This window comes from Microcaecilia unicolor, chromosome 1 (assembly GCF_901765095.1).
Source record: "Microcaecilia unicolor chromosome 1, aMicUni1.1, whole genome shotgun sequence".
Classification (NCBI taxonomy): Eukaryota; Metazoa; Chordata; class Amphibia; order Gymnophiona; family Siphonopidae; genus Microcaecilia; species Microcaecilia unicolor.
Window position 1 is genome coordinate 399156910 of NC_044031.1, and position 20288 is coordinate 399177197.

At 49.1% G+C, this 20288-nt stretch overlaps 1 protein-coding gene across 1 annotated transcript in view; it reads left to right on the forward strand.

Moving 5' to 3' along the window:
• SIRT5 (sirtuin 5) overlaps nt 1-20288 on the forward strand; it is a 127288-nt gene that overhangs the window by 21818 nt on the left and 85182 nt on the right. The window contains exons 3-4 of the mRNA XM_030211150.1: nt 5830-5963; nt 18768-18993. Of these exons, the coding sequence (XP_030067010.1) occupies nt 5830-5963; nt 18768-18993 (360 nt within the window). The remainder of the gene's footprint in view (nt 1-5829; nt 5964-18767; nt 18994-20288) is intronic.

The following is a 20288-nucleotide window of genomic DNA, read 5'->3' on the forward strand; positions in this document are numbered from 1 at the left end:
GTCCTCAGAGGAGTTTTCCTTTGATGAGAGTTAGTTACAGTGCTTCTTCCTGTTTCCAGCTTTGACCCTGCTAGCCTTTTGGATTATTCTACTGTCTGCCGCCTGCCTAGAGACCCGGCTTGGTTTTGGATTATTCTACTGTCTGCTGCTTGCCTAGAGACCCGGCTTGCTTCTGGACTTTTCTACTGTCGGCTGCCTGCCTAGAGAACCGGCTTGTTTTTGGATTATTCTACAGTCTACTGCCTGCCTAGAGACCCGGCTTGCTTCTGGATTTTTCTACTGTCTGCTGCCTGTCTGGAGACCCCAGCGTGTATTGCCTCAGCTGCAGTTCCTGTCCGGTGGTTCCTGGCCTGGGATTGACGGTACGTCTATTTTACCTTGTCTTGTGTTTGGGTGATTCTCCTGCAGCTGTCGCTCTGCGGCAGTGGTCCAAGGGCTCACTACCCAGAGGTTTTGCGAGAAACCTGACAGAGGGAACACATCCAAAGCCAGCAAGAGGGTACAGGGTAGCTTGCAGGAACACTGCCAAGGGGAGGAGGGAAAGGCAAGAGAGGTACTGAACCAGGTGTGGCCAGGAGTACTAGGGACTATGCTTTGGTGCCCCCTGGCAAGGAAGCTAGAACCCTAGATTTTTTGGGGGGCAGAAGATGTATCAGGCCTCCATGCTCATCTCCTGTATCCAGTCGTACCAGCTCTTCATGAACCTGTATTTGCGGTCTTTGGTGCACATTATTTCTGTTTTGGCAGATTTTCTCCCTCTGGAGCAGGCTGAATCTGTTTGCAGCAGATGGAGTGTTGTAAGTTCTTGGCCAGGGGCACCTACAACACTTTTGATGTGGCCTTTAGGATTTCTGCCCAGAGTGTAGCAATGTGCAGACTCTCATGGCTGCGTGTTTCTGATTTGGACCCGGCAGTCCAGCAGAGGGGGGATAATCTTTTTGGAGAGAAGGTGGAGGAGGTTGCAGACCTCATCAAGAAACACACTGATACCATCAATACTCTTTCCTGCCGGACACCTGCCTCCTTCTCTAGGATGTGTTTTGGCAAGTTGAAGAGGCGTACTTATTACTCGCAGAGGAGTAGTTACACCACTTCTCGCCAGCCTCAGCAGGCTCAGCCCCAGCACACTTGTTCTCGTCAACAGCTTGTGCCTAAGGCCCAGGCAGCTCCCCAGTCAAAGCAGCTCCCCAGTCAATGCAGATGGCAAGCTTTTGATTGGCTCCCGGCAGAGCATAGCTGCTGTAAAAGTGACTGTTCCGGACGACTTTACAGTCGGGGGGAGGCTGAAGTTTTACCAAGAAAGGTGCCTTGTAACCTCCAACCAGTGGGTTCTTCAAATAGTCCATCTGTTATGCCCTGCATTTGCTAGAGAGAACACTAGATTGCCCACCAAGAGCACATCACTTCAGCTTTTAGCACAAGCAGGTGCTTGCAGAGGAACTCTCTGCCCTTCTAAAGGCCCATGTGGTTGAACCCGTTCCACCAATGGAAGAAGGGATTCTAAAGAAGATGAGGGGATCCATCCCATCCTAGACTTAAGGGACATGAACAATTTCCTGGTCAAAGAAAAGTTCAGAATGGTTTCCTTGGACACCCTTCTTCCCAAGCTTCAGGAAAACAGTATCTTCAGTTTCAGCTGGGGACCTTGAGATGGGAGTAACTAGTGAGGTAGTTAAATTCGCAGATGACACAAAGTTATCCAGGGTCGTCTCGTTGCGGGAGGAGTGTGAAAGATTACAAGAGGACTTCGTGAGACTGGGGGATTGGGCGTCCAAATGGCAGATGAAGTTCAACGTTGACAAGTGCAAAGTGATGCATGTGGGAAGGAGGAACCCGAATTACGGCTATGTCATGCAAGGTGCTGCTTTAGGAGTTACGGACCAAGAAAGGGATCTGGGAGTCATCGTGGATAGGATGTTGAAATCTTCAGCTCAATGTGCTGCGGCAGCTAAGAAGGCGAACAGAATGTTGAGTATTATTAGAAAAGGGATGGAAAACAAGCATGAGGATGTTATAATGTCGTTATATCACTCCATGGTGCGACCGCACTTGGAGTATTGTGTTCAGTTCTGGTTGCCTCATCTCAAAAAAGACGTAAAGGAATTGGAGAAGGTGCAGAGAAGGGCGACGAAAATGATAAAAGGGATGGGACGACTACTTTATGAGGAGAGGTTAAGAAGGCTAGGACTCTTTAGCCTGGAGAAAGGGCGGCTGAGGGGTGATATGATAGAGGTCTACAAAATAATGAGTGGGGTAGAGCGGACAGATGTGAAGCATTTGTTTACACTTTCTAATAATAATAGAACCAGGGGACACAAGATGAAATTAGAATGTGGTAGGTTTAAAACAAATCGGAGAAAGTTTTTCTTTACTCAGCGCTTGGTTAGACTCTGGAACTCATTGCCGGAGAACGTAGTGACGGCAGCTGGCCTTGCTGAGTTTAAAGGGGGTCTGGACAGATTCCTGAAGGAAAAGTCCATTGATTGTTATTAAATTTTGGGTTTTTGCCAGGTTCTTGGGGCCTGGATTGGCCGCTGTCGGAGACAGAGTGCTTTGGTCTTTTCCCAGCGTGGCAGTGCTTATGTACTTATGTACTTCCAGTATCGCGTGTTGCATTTTGGCCTTGTGTTGGCTCTCAGGGTCTTCACCAAGTGTCTTGTAGTAGTTATAGTGTCGCTAGTCAGACTGGGAGTCCATGTGTACCCTTATCGCGATGACTAGCTGGTGAAGAACATGTCAAAGGACAGTACTCGGGTCCATGTGGAGGACTATTCAGGTGTTAGAGCTACTAAGGTTTGTTTTAAAGTACCCCAAGTCCCATCTGCTCTGTGTCCAGTGATTGTGGAACCCTGTTAGACACTCGGCCAGCTGGGGCTTTTCTCCCTGTGGTGCGGGCAGACTCTCTCGTCGCCCATTCCACTTGAGTCCGAGCAGTTCATCAGGTCACAGTCCTGCAGATGTTGAGGTTGTTGGGCCACACAACATCTATTGTTCATGTGTCATCAATAGCACGTCGTCACTTGAGAACTGCCCAGTGGACCCTATCTTTACAGTGGTGTCAGGTCATGGGGAACCTTGAAGATGTCATGGGAGTTCCACTAGAGCTGGTTCAGTCCCTGCTCTGGTGGACAATTCGATCCAGTTTGACTCTTGGACTCCCATTCCAAATTCCACAGCCCACAAAGGTGCTGATGACGGATGTATCCCATCTAGGGTGGGGAGCTCACTTAGAAGGCCTTCACACTCATGGTGCTTGGTCAGCTCAGGAAACATCTCCACATCAACTTTCTGGATCTCCAGGCGATCTGGAATGTAAAGGCTTTCAGAGATCAGCTGAACAACCAAATTGTACTCATTCAAACAGACAGGTTGCCATGTATTATACCAACAAGCAGGAGGGCTCCAGATCCCACCCTTTGTGTCAGGAGGCTGTCCGTATGTGGCATTGGGCGCACCAGCACGGGATGCGTCTCAATGCCACATACCTGGTGGACAAATCCAACAGCCTGGCTGACAGACATTTCAATAAATTCCATGCAACCACACGAATGGTCACTCGGCATGGGCGTTGCCCGTGGGGTACCCCCTTGGTGAATCTCTTTGCCACTCAGTCCAATCACAAAGTCCCTCAGTTCTGTTCCAGGCTTCAGGCCCACGACAGGCTATTGTTGGATGCTTTCCTCCTTCATTGGTAGACAGGACTTCTGTATGTGTATCCTCCTATTCCTCTTGTGGGGAAGACTTTGCTAAAACTCAAGCATGACCATGGGACTGTGATCCTGATCACTCCCTACTGGCCCTAGCAGATCTGGTTCTCACTTCGTCTGGATTCCTCTGAAGAACTGTGGAGATTGGAGTGTTTTCCAACCCTCATCATGCAGAATGAGGGCTCTGTTCTGCATCCCAACGTCCGGTCTCTGGCCCTCACAGCCTGGATGTTGAGATCTTAGAATTTGCTTCCTTGCATCTTCATAAGGGCGTCTCCAAAGTCTTGCTGGCTTCTAGGAAAGATTCCGCTAAGAGATGTTATTCTTTGAAATGGAGGTTTGCTGTATAGTATGAGAGCAAAGTCCTAGATCTGTTCCTGCCCTATACAGACTCTTCTTGGATACCTTCTGCACCTTTCAGAGTCTGGTCTCAAGACCAATTCCGTAAGGATTCACCTCAGTGCAATTAGTGCTTATTAACGTGTAGAGGGTAAGCCCATCTCTGGACAGTCTCTAGTTGTTCGCTGCATGAGAGGTTTGATGTTGATAAAGTCCACTTATAAACATCCATCTGTGTCATGGGACCTCAACGTTGTTCTCATCCAGCAGATGAAAGCTCCTTTTGAGCCACTTGATTCCTGTCATCTGAAGTACTTGACCTTTGAAGGTCATATTTTTGGTGGTTGTTACTTTTCAGGGTCATTGAGTTTCAGATCTTAGTGGCGAATGTACCTTATACAATGTTTCATCATAACAGAGCAGTCCTATGCATGCACCCTAAGTTCCTACCTAAGGTTGTGTCGTAGTTCCATCTGAACCAGTCGATTGTCTTGCTAGCATTCTTCCCCCGACCTCACACCCATCCTTGCAAACGTGCACCGCATACCTTGGACTGCAAGCAAGCATTGGCCTTTTACTTGGAGTGGACTAAGCCCTACAGACAGTCCACTCAGCTTTTTGTTTGTTTTGGTCCCAACAGGATGGGGGACTCGATCGAGAAAAGTACCATTTCCAGTTGACTGGTAGATTGCATTTCGTTCACTTATGCCCAGGATGGACTGACTCTTGAGGGTCATGTTGGGGCTAACAATGTCTGAGCCATGGCTGTGTTGGTAGCCCACTTGAGGTCAGCCTCCATTGAAGAAATTTGCAAAGTTGTGACGTGGTCTTCAGTCTACACCATTCACATCTCATTACTGCCTTGAGCAGGATACCAGGCGCGGGATTTGGTTTGGACAGACAGTTCTGCATAATTTGGGGTCTAGAGTCCAACTCCACCCTCCTAGGCCCGTTTTGTTCTGTTCGCGGCTGCAGTCTCACTCAGATTGTGTATAGCTTCAGGTTAATTACTTTTTTGCCCTTGCCGTTGTGAGGTCTAATTGACCACTGGTTGATCTCGGTGAGCCTGGTAGCTAGGGATTCCCACATATGAGAATTATAGGCCTGCTTGTCCTCGGAGAAAGTGAAGATTTTCATTTCATTTTTTAATTTTATTATATCCCACAAAAATCCAAATTTCAAATTGGGTTCTATGTGGCTTACATAATTTAAGAAAGATCACAAATACAGTTCAAAAGTAAATGGTTAAGATAAAAGATTTTACATAGAATTAGAGATTCTAAATAAAACAGCAGTCCAAAGTGGAAAAAGCAGGAATTGGGCTACTTTCAATACTTACGTGTAGCAGGTATTCTCTGAGGACAGCAGTCCTTCTATTTTCACATACCCTCCCACCTCCCCTTGGAGTTTTCTCCTTTTTCTTACGCTTTGTATTGTACTGCTGGTCCTCCGCTCTCATGGCAAGCGGTAAGGCAATTGTGCATGAGCAGTGAAGTGTGTCTCACACTCAAAGACTGGTTTAAAGCTTGTTACAAGCTCCGGACAGGCATCGCAGACCCACATTACCCACATGTGAAAATAGAAGTCCTGCTGCCCTTGGAGAATACCTGCTGCAAGTAAGTACCTTTGCAATACTTCTCCATGTAGCTTTTTAGGGTTTGGTGACACGTATGTGCAGAAAATTGGGGAGGGGCGTGGGAGGATATCCCATCTAGTCAATATGACATTTTAGTTTCACCTTTTTTGAATTTTTTCCCTTGTGGATCTTTTTTTTTTTGTTAAGGTTTGAGCGACTTTCGGGAAGTCTTTGCCAAAGCCAAGCACATTGCCATAGTAACAGGGGCTGGTGTGAGTGCTGAGAGTGGAGTACCCACCTTCCAAGGAGCTGATGGCTACTGGAGAAAGTGGCAAGCCCAGGTAGGCAAGGGACTGGAATTTGCACTGTGGTTCCTTCTCATCCTTCATCAACTAACTCCTGCAAAAGAGCTTCTATTTTCTCCCATATTGACCTTTAATATTGTGGCAGGAAATGTTTCTAAGACTACTTTATTGTAGGCCATTCTCAGTTTTTCTAGCTATTATGTGCTTAAGCGTCAGTTGGATACCAAGACACCTTTGGTAATTGTATTTTAAAGCAGATAAATTTGTTTTAAGATTTATTAAGCTTTACATTCCACTTCTAAAATTTAAATCAAATTATAGGTTTGTCTGAGTTACAGCAGAATTGGTTCAAACTGTTATATACACTGGGGGCCCTGTTTACTAATGCATGCTAGTGTTTTTAGCATGCACTAGAGACATCCATATATTCCATGGGTGTCTCTAGCGTTAGCGCATGCTAAAAACACTAGTGCGGCTTAGTAAACAGGGCCCTGAGAGTCAGAACATTCCCTGTGTATATAGGGGCGGGAAGGGTGGGGGACAGCAGTGGAAACTTGGGGAAAGGAGGTTGGGAAACAGTTGCATCTCTTCTGGAATAGGTATATGAGTTTGTTTCTGTTCACTGCTCTAGGTGCTTCCAGAGGTAGCAATTACAAACACCAACTTACCAGCTCTCTCAGCCTGGGTTTGGGAGTCTGAGCATCTGGCTTAGGTCTGGACTCTTGTCGTGGAAGGGTGCATGGGGTTGTTCAAAGGAAAACTGAAGCACAGCATGACCCAGGTTTTTTAAAATGCCTAGGATGGTTGGAAAAAAATTATGCAAAAGAAGTTCAGCATGTTTGTATCAAGTGATGAGGGGGGGGGGGGGGGGGGGGGCGGGAATAACGCTCCAAACATTTAACACAACAGGGCCAGATTTGGTTCAGGGTAACAACTAATGGAAGGAGACATCAAATGGGCCAATTTGGAATAGACTTTCCAAAGAAATAGTGTACCAGTACATTTCTGTGGGAGAAGCAATTCCAGTTTCTGTATCGTAGAAAAAGTGAAACTTGACACAGAGCCGTTAGGAAATTTGCTGTTTTCAAACCACCTTTCCCCTTTCTCTGTTCTGCTGGTCACCAACACACACACACCACACACACAGGAATTAGAAATGATTCCATGAGGAATGCTTTCTTCCAGACATACCCTCCTTTCTCTGCTGCCACATCCCTATCTTCAAGATTGCTTCATAGTGATTTAGATGTATTCCATTTTCTTGCTGTGAAATCTAGTGACTGAACAGTATACATTTCTTCCAGGTTATACACTTGCTCTGCATGCTTTCCCCACTTGTTCAATATGAGTAAAGAATGTTCAAATTTTCAAGATTTTTAGGATTGCTAGGGTTCCTTTTTTAGACGTTTCCAAAATCCACTATACATGTAGTTTTAAGAGTTTGTAGACGTACTATCTTTATTCAATTGCTTCATTAGGTTTCTTTTAAATTAATTGTAGTTTTGGTTGTCTAACATGGTTTCTACCTATCCTATCTCAGTATTAGAGCTGATTCATGCCTTCAGGGTATAAGAGCTGAACCTCTCTTGGGAGTTCACGGCATTGCTTTGAAAAATGTCATCTTTTTTTTTAATGTTTCAACATTTTTATTTATAACCATACATTGACAACACTTGTTACAGCATGAGTGTCCAAACAAAATAGAAATGCAAATGTGTACAATGTAAAGATGGCAGAATAAAATCTGTCCTCTGATGTTTAACATTTACTTGCCACTCCCGTCGCCCCCTCTGTCTTGAAACCCACTGAGTTTAACAGCACCTTCCCTAACTAAAAATGCCTCAAAATACCATTAACAGAATCATGTTTGTAATGTCAAACTAGAAACAGTTATCTCTCTCATCCTTCACCCCTTCCTGAAATCCCCTCCCCCCCCCCCAAAAAAAAACCCCCAATACTATTTCAGTTTGAGGAACTAACATAGCAATACTCTTCAGATCACATTAAGGATCAGACTGCGACCTTGAGGGTGCAAAACCTGGAGATATAGCCCCCAGGTGGCCAAAAACCTTTTCCGCCTCTTTGGGGATGACCGAGATTCTCGGGCCTCCCAGGACACCAAGAGATGCATTTGGTTCCTCCAGTGCCAATAGGCTGGGGGATCTTGCACTGTTTACACTGCGATTATTCGGAATAGGTAGAATAAAATATCAATAATGCATAAACAATTCTACCTTATACACAATAAGTTTGAGGGCACTCTGACAGGCACACCGTAAAAAGTGGGGGATCTTGCACTGTCCAGTATTGCAAAATGCATTTCCGGGTGAGTAGACTCAGCTTACATAGGAGCATCACCTTATATTTATTCTGACTCCCAAAGGCTCCTGGCACATCTAGAAGCAGCTGTTCTGCTGTTCCCAAAACCCTAATTCCCAGCTCTTGTTCTATAAAACGTGTTACCCGGTGCCAAAATGCTTGCACCTCGGGGCAGCTCCACAAAGCATGATATAATGACCCCGAATCTCTCCCACATTTCACACAGGTAGGTTCCGTCAACCCCCTCATATGAAATAGTTGACTAGAAGAGAAGTATGCTCTATGAATAATACGATAAGCACACACTCTCAATCGTGCATCAGTAGTAAGGGTTGGTATACGTGCAACAAAAATTGATATATCCCAATGCGTCAAAGGAGCCCCTACTTCTTGCTCCCATTTAATTTTCAGCCCACTATAATCTTTGGATGATTTTCACTCAGTGAGGGCTTTATGTATTAGTGAGACAGGGATCTCTCCCTCCCTCAGAGATTGGAAAAACTCCCTAAGCTTTAACCCCATTTGACTATCGAGTGAGGTTTGGGGCAGCCTTGCAGCATAGAAGGTAACTTAACTGGTAGGGAGCAAAGAAAGCTCTCTCAAGCCCCGGTGGGGTGTATTTCTGCGTCTGAAGGCACCAGTCCCCCAGATGCCGTAATTGACATGCTTGATTATAGAGTTTTATATCCGGTAAGCCTACTCCTCCTTGCCTCCAACCCCCCACCAGATATGAAAATGGTACTCCTAGCTTTCTTAGAGGCCCAACAAAACCAGGTAATTAATCTGTATAAAGCCTTAATATCTCTCTGATAGAGCCAAAGAGGCAATGTCTGTAGGTAGTAAAGCCACTTTGGGAACACTACCGTCTTGACCAAGCTCACCCTACCCATCAAAGATAAGGGCAAATTCCGCCAACCCTCCAAGGTCCTTTTGGTATCCTCCAACAGTGTGGAGACATTTAGTTGGTGCAACTGTGTCACGTCCATAGGCAGGAGAATGCCCAGGTATCGAAAGGACTTCTCTGCCCATTGTAAGGGGAAGGCCGCCCCCCATTCCGTCACCAATCGGGCCGAGGATGCCAGAGCCTCTGATTTACCTAAATTTAAATGCAAGCCGGCATAGTCCCCATATTCTTTAAAGATTTCTAGTAGGGCGGACAGTGAGTCCCGAGGCTCGGTCAGATGCACCAAGATATCATTTGCAAATGCCGCAACTTTAAAGATTTGAGTGCCCACCGGGACCCCTCGCACTGCTGGATTATCCACTATGTCCCTCAGCAATGGATCAAATGTTAGAACAAATAAAAGAGGGGGAGAGAAGGCATCCCTGCCTAGTACCTCTTAGAATTTTAAAATCGCAAGACTCCACCCCATTAACAGAAACACACGCCCTAGGAGTTGAGTATAAGGTTTTCACCGCCACTAGAAATCTCCCTGTAAATCCATACTTGGCCAGCATGGCGAATAAAAATTCCAATGAACCCGGTCGAATGCTTTTTCTGCTTCGAAGCTAACGAGAAGCAATTGCCAGTTCTTCCTATGTCTATATTTTAAAGGAACCAAAAATTTCCGCCGATTTTTTTGCCACCGTGCGACCTCACACAAAACCCACCTGGGATTCGTGCACAACCCTTGGGAGTACACGTGCTTATCGCTTCCCTAGTATTTTAGCAAGAAGCTTGACCTCATAATTCAACAGTGATATGGGGCGGTAAGATTCCACTAATGCGGGGTCTTTCCCCGGTTTTGGTAGTACTATAATTCTCACTGTATTCAAATGCTCAGGCAGATTTCCTGCGTCCACTAAAGCATTGAACATATCTGTTAAGGGGATTAGAGTCTCCTCCCCCAATAACTTGTATAATTCCGCCCGAAACCCGTCTATACCAGGGGCCTTCCCCAGTGGACTCTGCCGAATCCCTAAGTGAACCTCCTCTATTAGTATTGGCTTATTAAGCAACACAGTATCTGCTTGACTCACTGATGGCAATGGCAAGTGAGCCCAATAAAGTTCACTGGGGAGCCCCGCATCCTCCGGGATATCGTATAACTGTCGATAATAGGAGTAGAACTCCTTGTTAATTTCCTGATCTGCCTGAACTGTTATACCTTGGTTTGATTTTAACGACAGTACTCTGGAGGTCCCCTTTTGGTTGCTATAAGACGCGAGAGGAGTACTCCCCGAGTACCTCCATAGCCACTGATCGCTGTGCGTCGGCAGGCCCACCTCTTTAACGCTGCTTTTGACTCCTAACCACTACTCACTTGCCCTGTACCCTTTTATCCCCACCACTTTAATTCCCTTACCTCTTAGTTGTTCTGTCTGTTTGCCTGTCCTATTTAGATTGTGAGCTCTTTGAGCAGGGTCTGTCTTTACATGTATGGTGTACAGCGCTGCATATGCCTTGTAGCGCTATAGAAGTGATAAGTAGTAGTAGGAGGAGGAGATGCCCCCCCCCCCCTTATTCTCGTGCTTATATAGCATATACTTATAATAAGTCTGTGGTTTGTTGGCCCTTTGATGCATAAGCTCATTCAATGCCACCTGCAGTTCCAATACCCTCTGCTTATGTTCCGAGGAGTGTGACTGTCGGAACTGTCGGTGAGCCTCTCTTAGTTGTCTACTCAAGCGGAGGATCTCCCTATCCCGAGTCCTCCTTTGATGGCAGGTATAACTAATGACTCTCCCCGCAATACCACCTTCACTGCCTCCCAATACAGAATTGGGTTTGCTTCATGTTCTACATTATGGACCTTGTAGTCCCTCCAACAATTAAGAAGTCTATCCCGAAAGGCCTGGTCCCTATATAGTTCCACTGGAAAAGCCCAACGCAACCCCTGTAGAGGAGGCTGAGACCACTTGATGTCCATCCAAACCCACGCATGGTCTGAGATAACATAAGGCCCAATATCTACCTTGAGTATGGAGTTAAAAAACTGCCTTGAGGCCAGCAGATAATATATATGGGCCTGGGTAGAGTGAGCTCGAGACAAGTGTGTGAAGTCCCTCTCCTGAGAATGTAGTACTTGCCAGACATCAACTAGATCTAACTGGTGGCATAAATTGGGCAGCCCTCTGCTATCATGAAGGGCTCCAGTCCTTCCGGGTTGAGATTTGTCCAATTGAGGATCCATTACAGAGTTAAAATCCCCACCCACTAATATTGCATTTTGAGGGCATGCCAAAAGCTTAGAAGTGACCATCTTATAAAATTGGTTCTCCGAGGACAAGCAGGCTGCTTGTTCTCACTGATGGGTGACGTCCACGGCAGCCCCTCCAATCGGAAACTTCTCTAGCAAAGTCCTTTGCTAGTCCTCGCGCGCCCGCACTCACCGCGCATGCGCGGCTGTCTTCCCGCCCGAAACCGGCTCGAGCCGGCCAGTCTTCTTTTGTCCGCACTCGGTACGGTCGTGTTTCGCCGTGTCGAGCCCCGGAAAGTCGACCTCGCGCGTCCAAATTTATTTTGACGTGTTTTTTCTTCGGAAAAGTCTTTAAAACTGTCGGGAATTGCTCCGGAAAACCCCCCCGGGTTTCGTGTCAACCCCTTCCTGTACTTCCAGCTTTTTGCCCCGATAAGTTTTCTTTCGTCGTCGGGGTAGGCCTCTTTTCGGCCTCGGTCGAGATTTTCTCCCTTAAAAATTTTTGGTGCTCTTTTTCCGTCATTTCGGATTTTGATTTCGCCGGCGTGATTTTTCCGCCCATGACATCAAAGCCTTCCAGCGGCTTCAAGAAGTGCACCCAGTGCGCCCGGGTAATCTCGCTCACTGATCGACACTCGTCGTGTCTTCAGTGTCTGGGGGCCGAGCACCGCCCTCAGAACTGTAGTCTGTGTTCCCTGCTTCAAAGGCGGACTCAGGTAGCGAGATTAGCCCAGTGGAACGTGTTGTTCTCGGGCTCTTCGTCGGCATCGGCACCGGGATCTTCGAGTGCATCGACGTCGTCAGCGTCCAGACCATCTTCCTCGGCCGCCACTGCATCGAGTGCATCGAGGCATCGGGCCTCTGCATCGGCGCCAAGGTATCGGGCGACTGCATCGACGTCGGTGGTACCGGGACCTCGTCTGCTGATGTCGTCGGACGGTGGTGCATCGTCAGGAGTGCAGGTGAGGGCTGTCCATTCCCCTGCTGGTGGCGGTGAGCCTTCTGGTGGGTCTCCTCCTGCCCTGAGGGCTCCTGCGGTACAGCCCCCCCGAGACCGACCTCCTTCGGCCTCGGCCCCGAGGAAGCGACGGCTGGATTCTACGTCCTCGTCGGTGCCGGGGAGCTCCGGTGACATGCTTCGGAAGAAGTCGAAGAAGCATCGACACCGGTCACCTCCCCGCGTCGGCACCGAGAGCTCTGGGTCGCCGAGGGAGTCGGCACCCAGCAGGCATCGGCACCGAGAGGACCGCTCACCCTCTGTTCAGGAGGTGTCGATGCGCTCCACTCTGGACAGCCCGGAACAGCCTCCTCACCCGGAACAGGTTCTGACGTCGACGCCTGCATCGACCTCTTTGCCTTTCTCTGCAGCCGCTCTGAACGAGAGCCTCCGGGCCGTTCTCCCAGAGATTCTGGGAGAGCTGTTGCGCCCTACCCCTCCGGTACCGGCGGCGCTTGCGCCACCGGTACCGTCGAGCGTGGCGCCGGCTGGCCCATCGCCCGGGGTGAGGTCCCCGACGTCGGTACCGCGTGCGGTGCCGACTGCGGCCACCTCCCAGGAGGGCTCCCCGACTACGTCGGCGGAGGGAGCTTCGCCGATGCGGGCGAGGGAGTCTATCTCTCGACGCCCCCATCGTGGACGTGGCTCCACCGAGTCGAGCCGGGCGAGGTTGCAGACACAGGTTCGTGAACTTGTGTCTGACACCGAGGGTGAGGCCTCGTGGGAGGAAGAGGAAGACCCCAGATATTTCTCTGACGAGGAGTCTGAGGGTCTTCCTTCTGATCCCACTCCCTCTCCTGAAAGACAGCTTTCTCCTCCTGAGAGTCTGTCTTTCGCTTCCTTTGTCCGGGAGATGTCTACGGCCATCCCCTTCCCGGTGGTTGTGGAGGACGAGCCCAGGGCTGAAATGTTTGAGCTCCTGGACTATCCTTCTCCACCTAAGGAAGCGTCCACTGTTCCCTTGCACCATGTCCTAAAAAAGACATTGCTTGCGAACTGGACCAAGCCACTAAGTAATCCCCACATTCCCAAGAAGATCGAGTCCCAGTACCGGATCCATGGGGACCCAGAGCTGATGCGCACTCAGTTGCCTCATGACTCTGGAGTTGTGGATTTGGCCCTAAAGAAGGCTAAGAGTTCTAGGGAGCATGCTTCGGCGCCCCCGGGCAAAGACTCTAGAACCTTAGACTCCTTTGGGAGGAAGGCCTACCATTCTTCTATGCTCGTGGCCAAAATCCAGTCTTACCAGCTCTACACGAGCATACACATGCGGAACAATGTGCGGCAGTTGGCGGGCTTGGTTGATGCTCTCCCCCCTGAGCAAGCCAAGCCTTTCCAGGAGGTGGTCAGGCAGCTGAAGGCGTGCAGAAAATTCCTGGCCAGAGGGGTGTATGACACCTTTGATGTTGCGTCCAGGGCCGCTGCTCAAGGTGTGGTGATGCGCAGGCTCTCATGGCTGCGCGCCTCCGACCTGGAGAATAGACTCCAGCAGCGGATTGCGGACTCGCCTTGCCGTGCGGACAATATTTTTGGAGAGAAGGTCGAGCAGGTGGTAGAGCATCTCCACCAGCGGGACACCGCATTCGACAAGTTCTCCCGCCGGCAGCCTTCAGCCTCTACCTCTACAGGTAGAAGATTTTTGGGGGGAAGGAGGACTGTTCCCTACTCTTCTGGCAAGCGTAGGTACAATCCCCCTTCTCGACAGCCTGCGGCCCAGGCTAAGCCCCAGCGCGCTCGCTCTCGTCAGCAGCGTGCGCCTCAGCAAGGCCCCGCGGCTCCCCAGCAGAAGCAAGGGGCGAGCTTTTGACTGGCTCCAGCAGAGCATAGCCGACATCCAAGTGTCAGTGCCGGGCGACCTGCCGGTCGGAGGGAGGTTGAAAGCTTTTCACCAAAGGTGGCCTCTCATAACCTCCGATCAGTGGGTTCTGCAAATAGTCCGGCAAGGATACACCCTCAATTTGGCCTCAAAACCTCCAAATTGTCCACCGGGAGCTCAGTCCTACAGCTTCCAGCACAAGCAGGTACTTGCAGAGGAACTCTCCGCCCTTCTCAGCGCCAATGCGGTCGAGCCCGTGCCATCCGGGCAAGAAGGGCTGGGGTTCTATTCCAGGTACTTCCTTGTGGAAAAGAAAACAGGGGGGATGCGTCCCATCCTAGACCTAAGGGCCCTGAACAAATATCTCGTAAAAGAAAAGTTCAGGATGCTTTCCCTGGGCACCCTTCTTCCCATGATTCAGGAAAACGATTGGCTATGCTCTCTGGACTTGAAGGATGCCTACACACACATCCCGATACTGCCAGCTCACAGACAGTATCTGCGATTTCAGCTGGGCACACGTCACTTCCAGTACTGTGTGCTACCCTTTGGGCTCACCTCTGCGCCCAGGGTGTTCACAAAGTGCCTGGCTGTAGTAGCAGCGGCACTTCGCAGACTGGGGGTACACGTGTTCCCATATCTCGACGATTGGCTGGTGAAGAACACGTCCGAGGCAGGAGCCCTGCAGTCCATGCAGATGACTATTCGCCTTCTGGAGCTACTGGGGTTTGTGATAAATTACCCAAAGTCCCATCTTCTCCCAGTGCAGAGACTCGAATTCATAGGAGCTCTGCTGGATTCTTGGATGGCTCGCGCCTATCTCCCAGAGACGAGGGCCAACAACTTGTTGTCCCTCGTCTCGCAGGTGCGAGCGTCCCAGCAGATCACAGCTCGGCAGATGTTGAGATTGCTTGGCCACATGGCCTCCACAGTTCATGTGACTCCCATGGCCCGCCTTCACATGAGATCTGCTCAATGGACCCTAGCTTCCCAGTGGTTTCAAGCGGCTGGGGATCTAGAAGACGTGATCCACCTGTCCACGAGTTTTCTCGAATCCCTGTATTGGTGGACGATTTGGTCCAATCTGACTCTGGGACGTCCTTTCCAAATTCCTCAGCCACAAAAAGTGCTGACCACGGATGCGTCTCTCCTGAGATGGGGAGCTCATGTCGATGGGCTTCACACCCAAGGCAGCTGGTCCCTCCAGGAACGCGATCTACAGATCAATCTTCTGGAGTTGCGAGCGATCTGGAACGCTCTGAAGGCTTTCAGAGATCGGCTGTCCCACCAAATTATCCAAATTCAGACAGACAACCAGGTTGCCATGTACTATGTCAACAAGCAGGGGGGCACGGATCTCGCCCCCTGTGTCAGGAAGCCGTCAGCATGTGGCTCTGGGCTCACCGTCAAGGCATGGTGCTCCAAGCCACATATCTGGCAGGCGTAAACAACAGTCTGGCCGACAGGTTGAGCAGGATTATGCAACCTCACGAGTGGTCGTTCAACTCTCGGGTGGTGCGCCAGATCTTCCAAGCGTGGGGCACCCCCTTGGTGGATCTCTTCGCATCTCGAGCAAACCACAAAGTCCCTCAGTTCTGTTCCAGGCTTCAGGCCCCCGGCAGACTGGCATCGGATGCCTTCCTCCTGAATTGGGGGGAGGGCCTGCTGTATGCTTATCCTCCCATTCCTCTGGTGGGGAAGACTTTGTTGAAACTCAAGCAAGACCGAGGCACCATGATTCTGATTGCTCCTTTTTGGCCGCGTCAGATCTGGTTCCCTCTTCTTCTGGAGTTATCTTCCGAAGAACCGTGGAGATTGGAGTGTTTTCCGACCCTCATCACACAGGACGAAGGGGCGCTTCTGCATCCCAGCCTCCGGTCCCTGGCTCTCACGGCCTGGATGTTGAGAGCGTAGACTTTGCCTCTTTGGGTCTGTCCGAGGGTGTCTCCCGCATCTTGCTTGCTTCCAGGAAAGATTCCACTAAGAGGAGTTACTTCTTTCTTTGGAGGAGGTTTGCCGTCTGGTGTGACAGCAAGGCCCTAGCTCCTCGCTCTTGTCCTACACAGACCCTGCTTGAATACCTTCTGCACTTGTCTGAGTCTGGTCTCAAGACCAACTCTGTAAGAGTTCATCTTAGCGCAATCAGTGCATACCATTACCTTGTGGAAGGTAAGCCGATCTCAGGACAGCCTTTAGTTGTTCGCTTCATGAGAGGTTTGCTTTTGTCAAAGCCCCCTATCAAACCTCCTACAGTGTCATGGGATCTCAATGTCGTTCTCACCCAGCTGATGAAACCTCCTTTTGAGCCACTGAATTCCTGCCATCTGAAGTACTTGACCTGGAAGGTCATTTTCTTGGTGGCAGTTACTTCAGCTCGTAGGGTCAGTGAGCTTCAGGCCCTGGTAGCCCAGGCCCCTTACACCAAATTTCATCATAACAGAGTAGTCCTCCGCACTCACCCTAAGTTCTTGCCAAAGGTCGTGTCGGAGTTCCATCTGAACCAGTCAATTGTCTTGCCAACATTCTTTCCCCGTCCTCATTCCTGCCCTGCTGAACGTCAGCTGCACACATTGGACTGCAAGAGAGCATTGGCCTTCTACCTGGAGCGGACACAGCCCCACAGACAGTCCGCCCAATTGTTTGTTTCTTTTGATCCCAATAGGAGGGGAGTGGCTGTAGGGAAACGCACCATATCCAATTGGCTAGCAGATTGCATTTCCTTCACTTACGCCCAGGCGGGGCTGGCTCTTGAGGGTCATGTCACGGCTCATAATGTTAGAGCCATGGCTGCGTCGGTAGCCCACTTGAATTCAGCCTCCATTGAAGAAATTTGCAAAGCTGCGACGTGGTCATCTGTCCACACATTCACATCTCATTACTGCCTGCAGCAGGATACCCGACGCGACAGTCGGTTCGGGCAGTCAGTTCTTCAGAACCTGTTTGGGCTTTAGGATCCAACTCCACCCCCCGAGGGCCCTGTTTGTTCTGTTCCAGGCTACACTCTCAGTTAGTTGGTAAATTTTTTAGGTCAATCTCAGTTATGTCCTCGCCGTTGCGAGGCCCAATTGACCATGGTTGTTGTTTTGAGTGAGCCTGGGGGCTAGGGATACCCCATCAGTGAGAACAAGCAGCCTGCTTGTCCTCGGAGAAAGCGAATGCTACATACCTGTAGAAGGTATTCTCCGAGGACAGCAGGCTGATTGTTCTCACAATCCCGCCCGCCTCCCCGTTGGAGTTGTGTCTTCCCTTGAAGTGTATTGTCTTGCTACATACTGGACTGGCCGGCTCGAGCCGGTTTCGGGCGGGAAGACGGCTGCGCATGCGCGGTGCGCGCGGGCGCGCGAGGACTAGCAAAGGACTTTGCTAGAGAAGTTTCCGATTGGAGGGGCTGCCGTGGACGTCACCCATCAGTGAGAACAATCAGCCTGCTGTCCTCGGAGAATACCTTCTACAGGTATGTAGCATTCGCTTTATCATGTTGATTAGGGGCATACATGTTCCCTATGGTTAATTTCTTTCCTTTCACTAATACTTCACATAATAGGAACCTACCCCCAGTATCCGTTTAGAGAGGCGTGACCTTATCCGCCACCCCTTTCCTAAACAGGATTGCTACCCCTCCCTTTTTCCCCTGGGCTGCCACTGCAAGACAGTCACCCATCCACCATTGTTTGAGCTTAGTGTGTTCAAGGGTGGACAAATGAGTCTCTTGCAATAAGGCAATATCAATACGGTGACACTGAAGATGTTGCAGTATTTTAGAACGTTTAATAGGGGAGTTAATACCTCCCACATTCCAAGTCACCACCTTCAGCGGTACACCTCACACCAGGACTTATATCGTCTCAGCTTAATAAACCCTATGTTTGGAGAGGGGTGCCCCAGCCCCCCCTCCCCACATTGCGCAATCTCCCACAGGCAACACATTCAAATCCAAGCGTAACCAGTCAGTCTTCCACTGAGCAGCAAAAAGTTCTCCATCAAATGCTAATCTTAGGTGCGGACCCCCTCCCAACCCCCTTATCCTGCTAAACCCCGAATCTGCCCAGTATCTCCCTCATCCCCAACCATCCCATATAAGGTTCCCTTATGGAACTGACACGTTAGATACCACCCACCTCTAGGTAGATGCTTTTTGCAGCTTAATTAACCTTTAAAAAAATGCTTATACTTAAAGCAACGTAATTTGTGTTCCTTTGTCCATTGAGCAAATACTTTATTTATTGATTGATTGCCTTTTTGAAAAAAAAATTCACATAAGGCAGTATACAGCAAGAATAAGCTGAACATAGGCAACAGAAAATTACAGTAGTAAAAATATTAAAATAACAATACACCTTACGGCATCATAATACGCTACTTACAATGCCAATAGAATATGGGAATTCAGCATAGGGTGTAAGCAGAGGTGGAACATGTAGATAACGGAGAGTAATAGGAGTTAGGAACTAATTTTAAAGAAAGCGGCACATGAAGTTAGAAAGGTATATGAATATAATCTCAGCTGGGGTAGGAGTTAAATCAGGCTTTGACTATGTGCTATGACTAATAAATGTATTTTATTTCAGCGCTTGGCAACACCAGAGGCATTTGCTCGGAACCCTTCCCGTGTGTGGGAGTTCTATCACTATCGGCGGGAGGTGATGCTGACCAAGAGTCCAAACCCTGCTCACATTGCTATTGCAGAGTGCGAGGCCAGGCTAAGCAAGCAGGGCCGCCATGTGGTGGTCATCACTCAGAATATTGATGAACTACACAAGCGGGCTGGCTCCAGAAACCTGCTAGAGATCCATGGTGAGGCATGTGCAGCCACTGCTTTCAGTCTGTGCTGCTTCTGAAGTTATTTTCTGACCTCCTGCTCCCTTCCTCTCCTCCTCCCTTCTCCTTCACTATATGGCTTTTATACAGCCCATTCCTGATGCTCTCTAGGATGTAGCAAAAGAAAAAAAAAGCACAGCTGGACCTTCAAGACTGTGGCAAACGAGAGTCCTTTATTCTAAAAGACCAGACACGGCTCTGTTTTGGCGTAACAACGCCTACCACAGGGGTCTAAAATAAAAGATGCTCTTGAAAATAAAAACAAAACAGACAAAATAAATCCTTATGCAGTTTTGCAGAACTGTTACCACATATAAAATCTCTGTGATGAGTACTGTCTTTTGGTGTGTTTTTTACTAACCAGCAGTGCTCACCACAGATGTTTTATGTGTAGTAACAGTTCTGCAAAACTGCGTAAGGATTTTTCTCTGAGGACAAGCAGGCTGCTTGTTCTCACTGATGGGTCGGCGTCCACGGTGGCCCAGAAACAGAAATTTTTCAGAGCAAAAATAAAGTTTGCCAGAGCCTTCCGGCATGGGGCACGCGCACCGCACATGCGCGTCCATCTTCCCGCCTGTCGCGCAAGTGTCCCCGCTCAGTTTTTCTTTTTCTGTGGTGAAGAGTGGCTGCTTTGTCAGTCTCTCTCCTCAGGCCCAGACATATCTCCGTTTTTGAGAGTTTTTCTCCCTCTTTTGTCTTTCTTTTATCCTGCCTTCTAAACTATATATATATATATGTATGTATATATATATATATATATAATCCTTTATTTCTTAGTTTGGCCCTTTAAATTTCCTTTCGTTTTCGTCACGGCATTCTTAGGCTGCGCGTACACGCTTTCTCATTTTTGTGCCTTTTTATTTAGCACAATCGCGAATGTTGACTTCGCCGCCGCTATTTTTCCGTCCATGTCATCGAGGACTCCCAGCGGCTTCAAGAAGTGTACTTGGTGCAACCGGTTGATCTCAGGTACCGATCCCATGCGTGGTGTCTTCAGTGCCTTGGGCCCGACCACCCAGACGCATGTAAGTTGTGTCTTAGCTTTAAAAAGTGGACACAAGTGTCAAGAAAAGCTCTTCAGGACCGTGTTTTCGGAGCTTTGAGCAGTTCTTCGGCATCGGCACCGAAATTGGCATCGACTTCAGGAGCGCAGGTAATGGCTGTCCGGAGACCACTGCACGCTGGGAGCAGTGAGCCGTCGAGTGGGTCTCCACCTGCCTCGAAGTCTCCTGCTGTACAGACCCCCTGGGACCGACCACTCTCGGACCCGA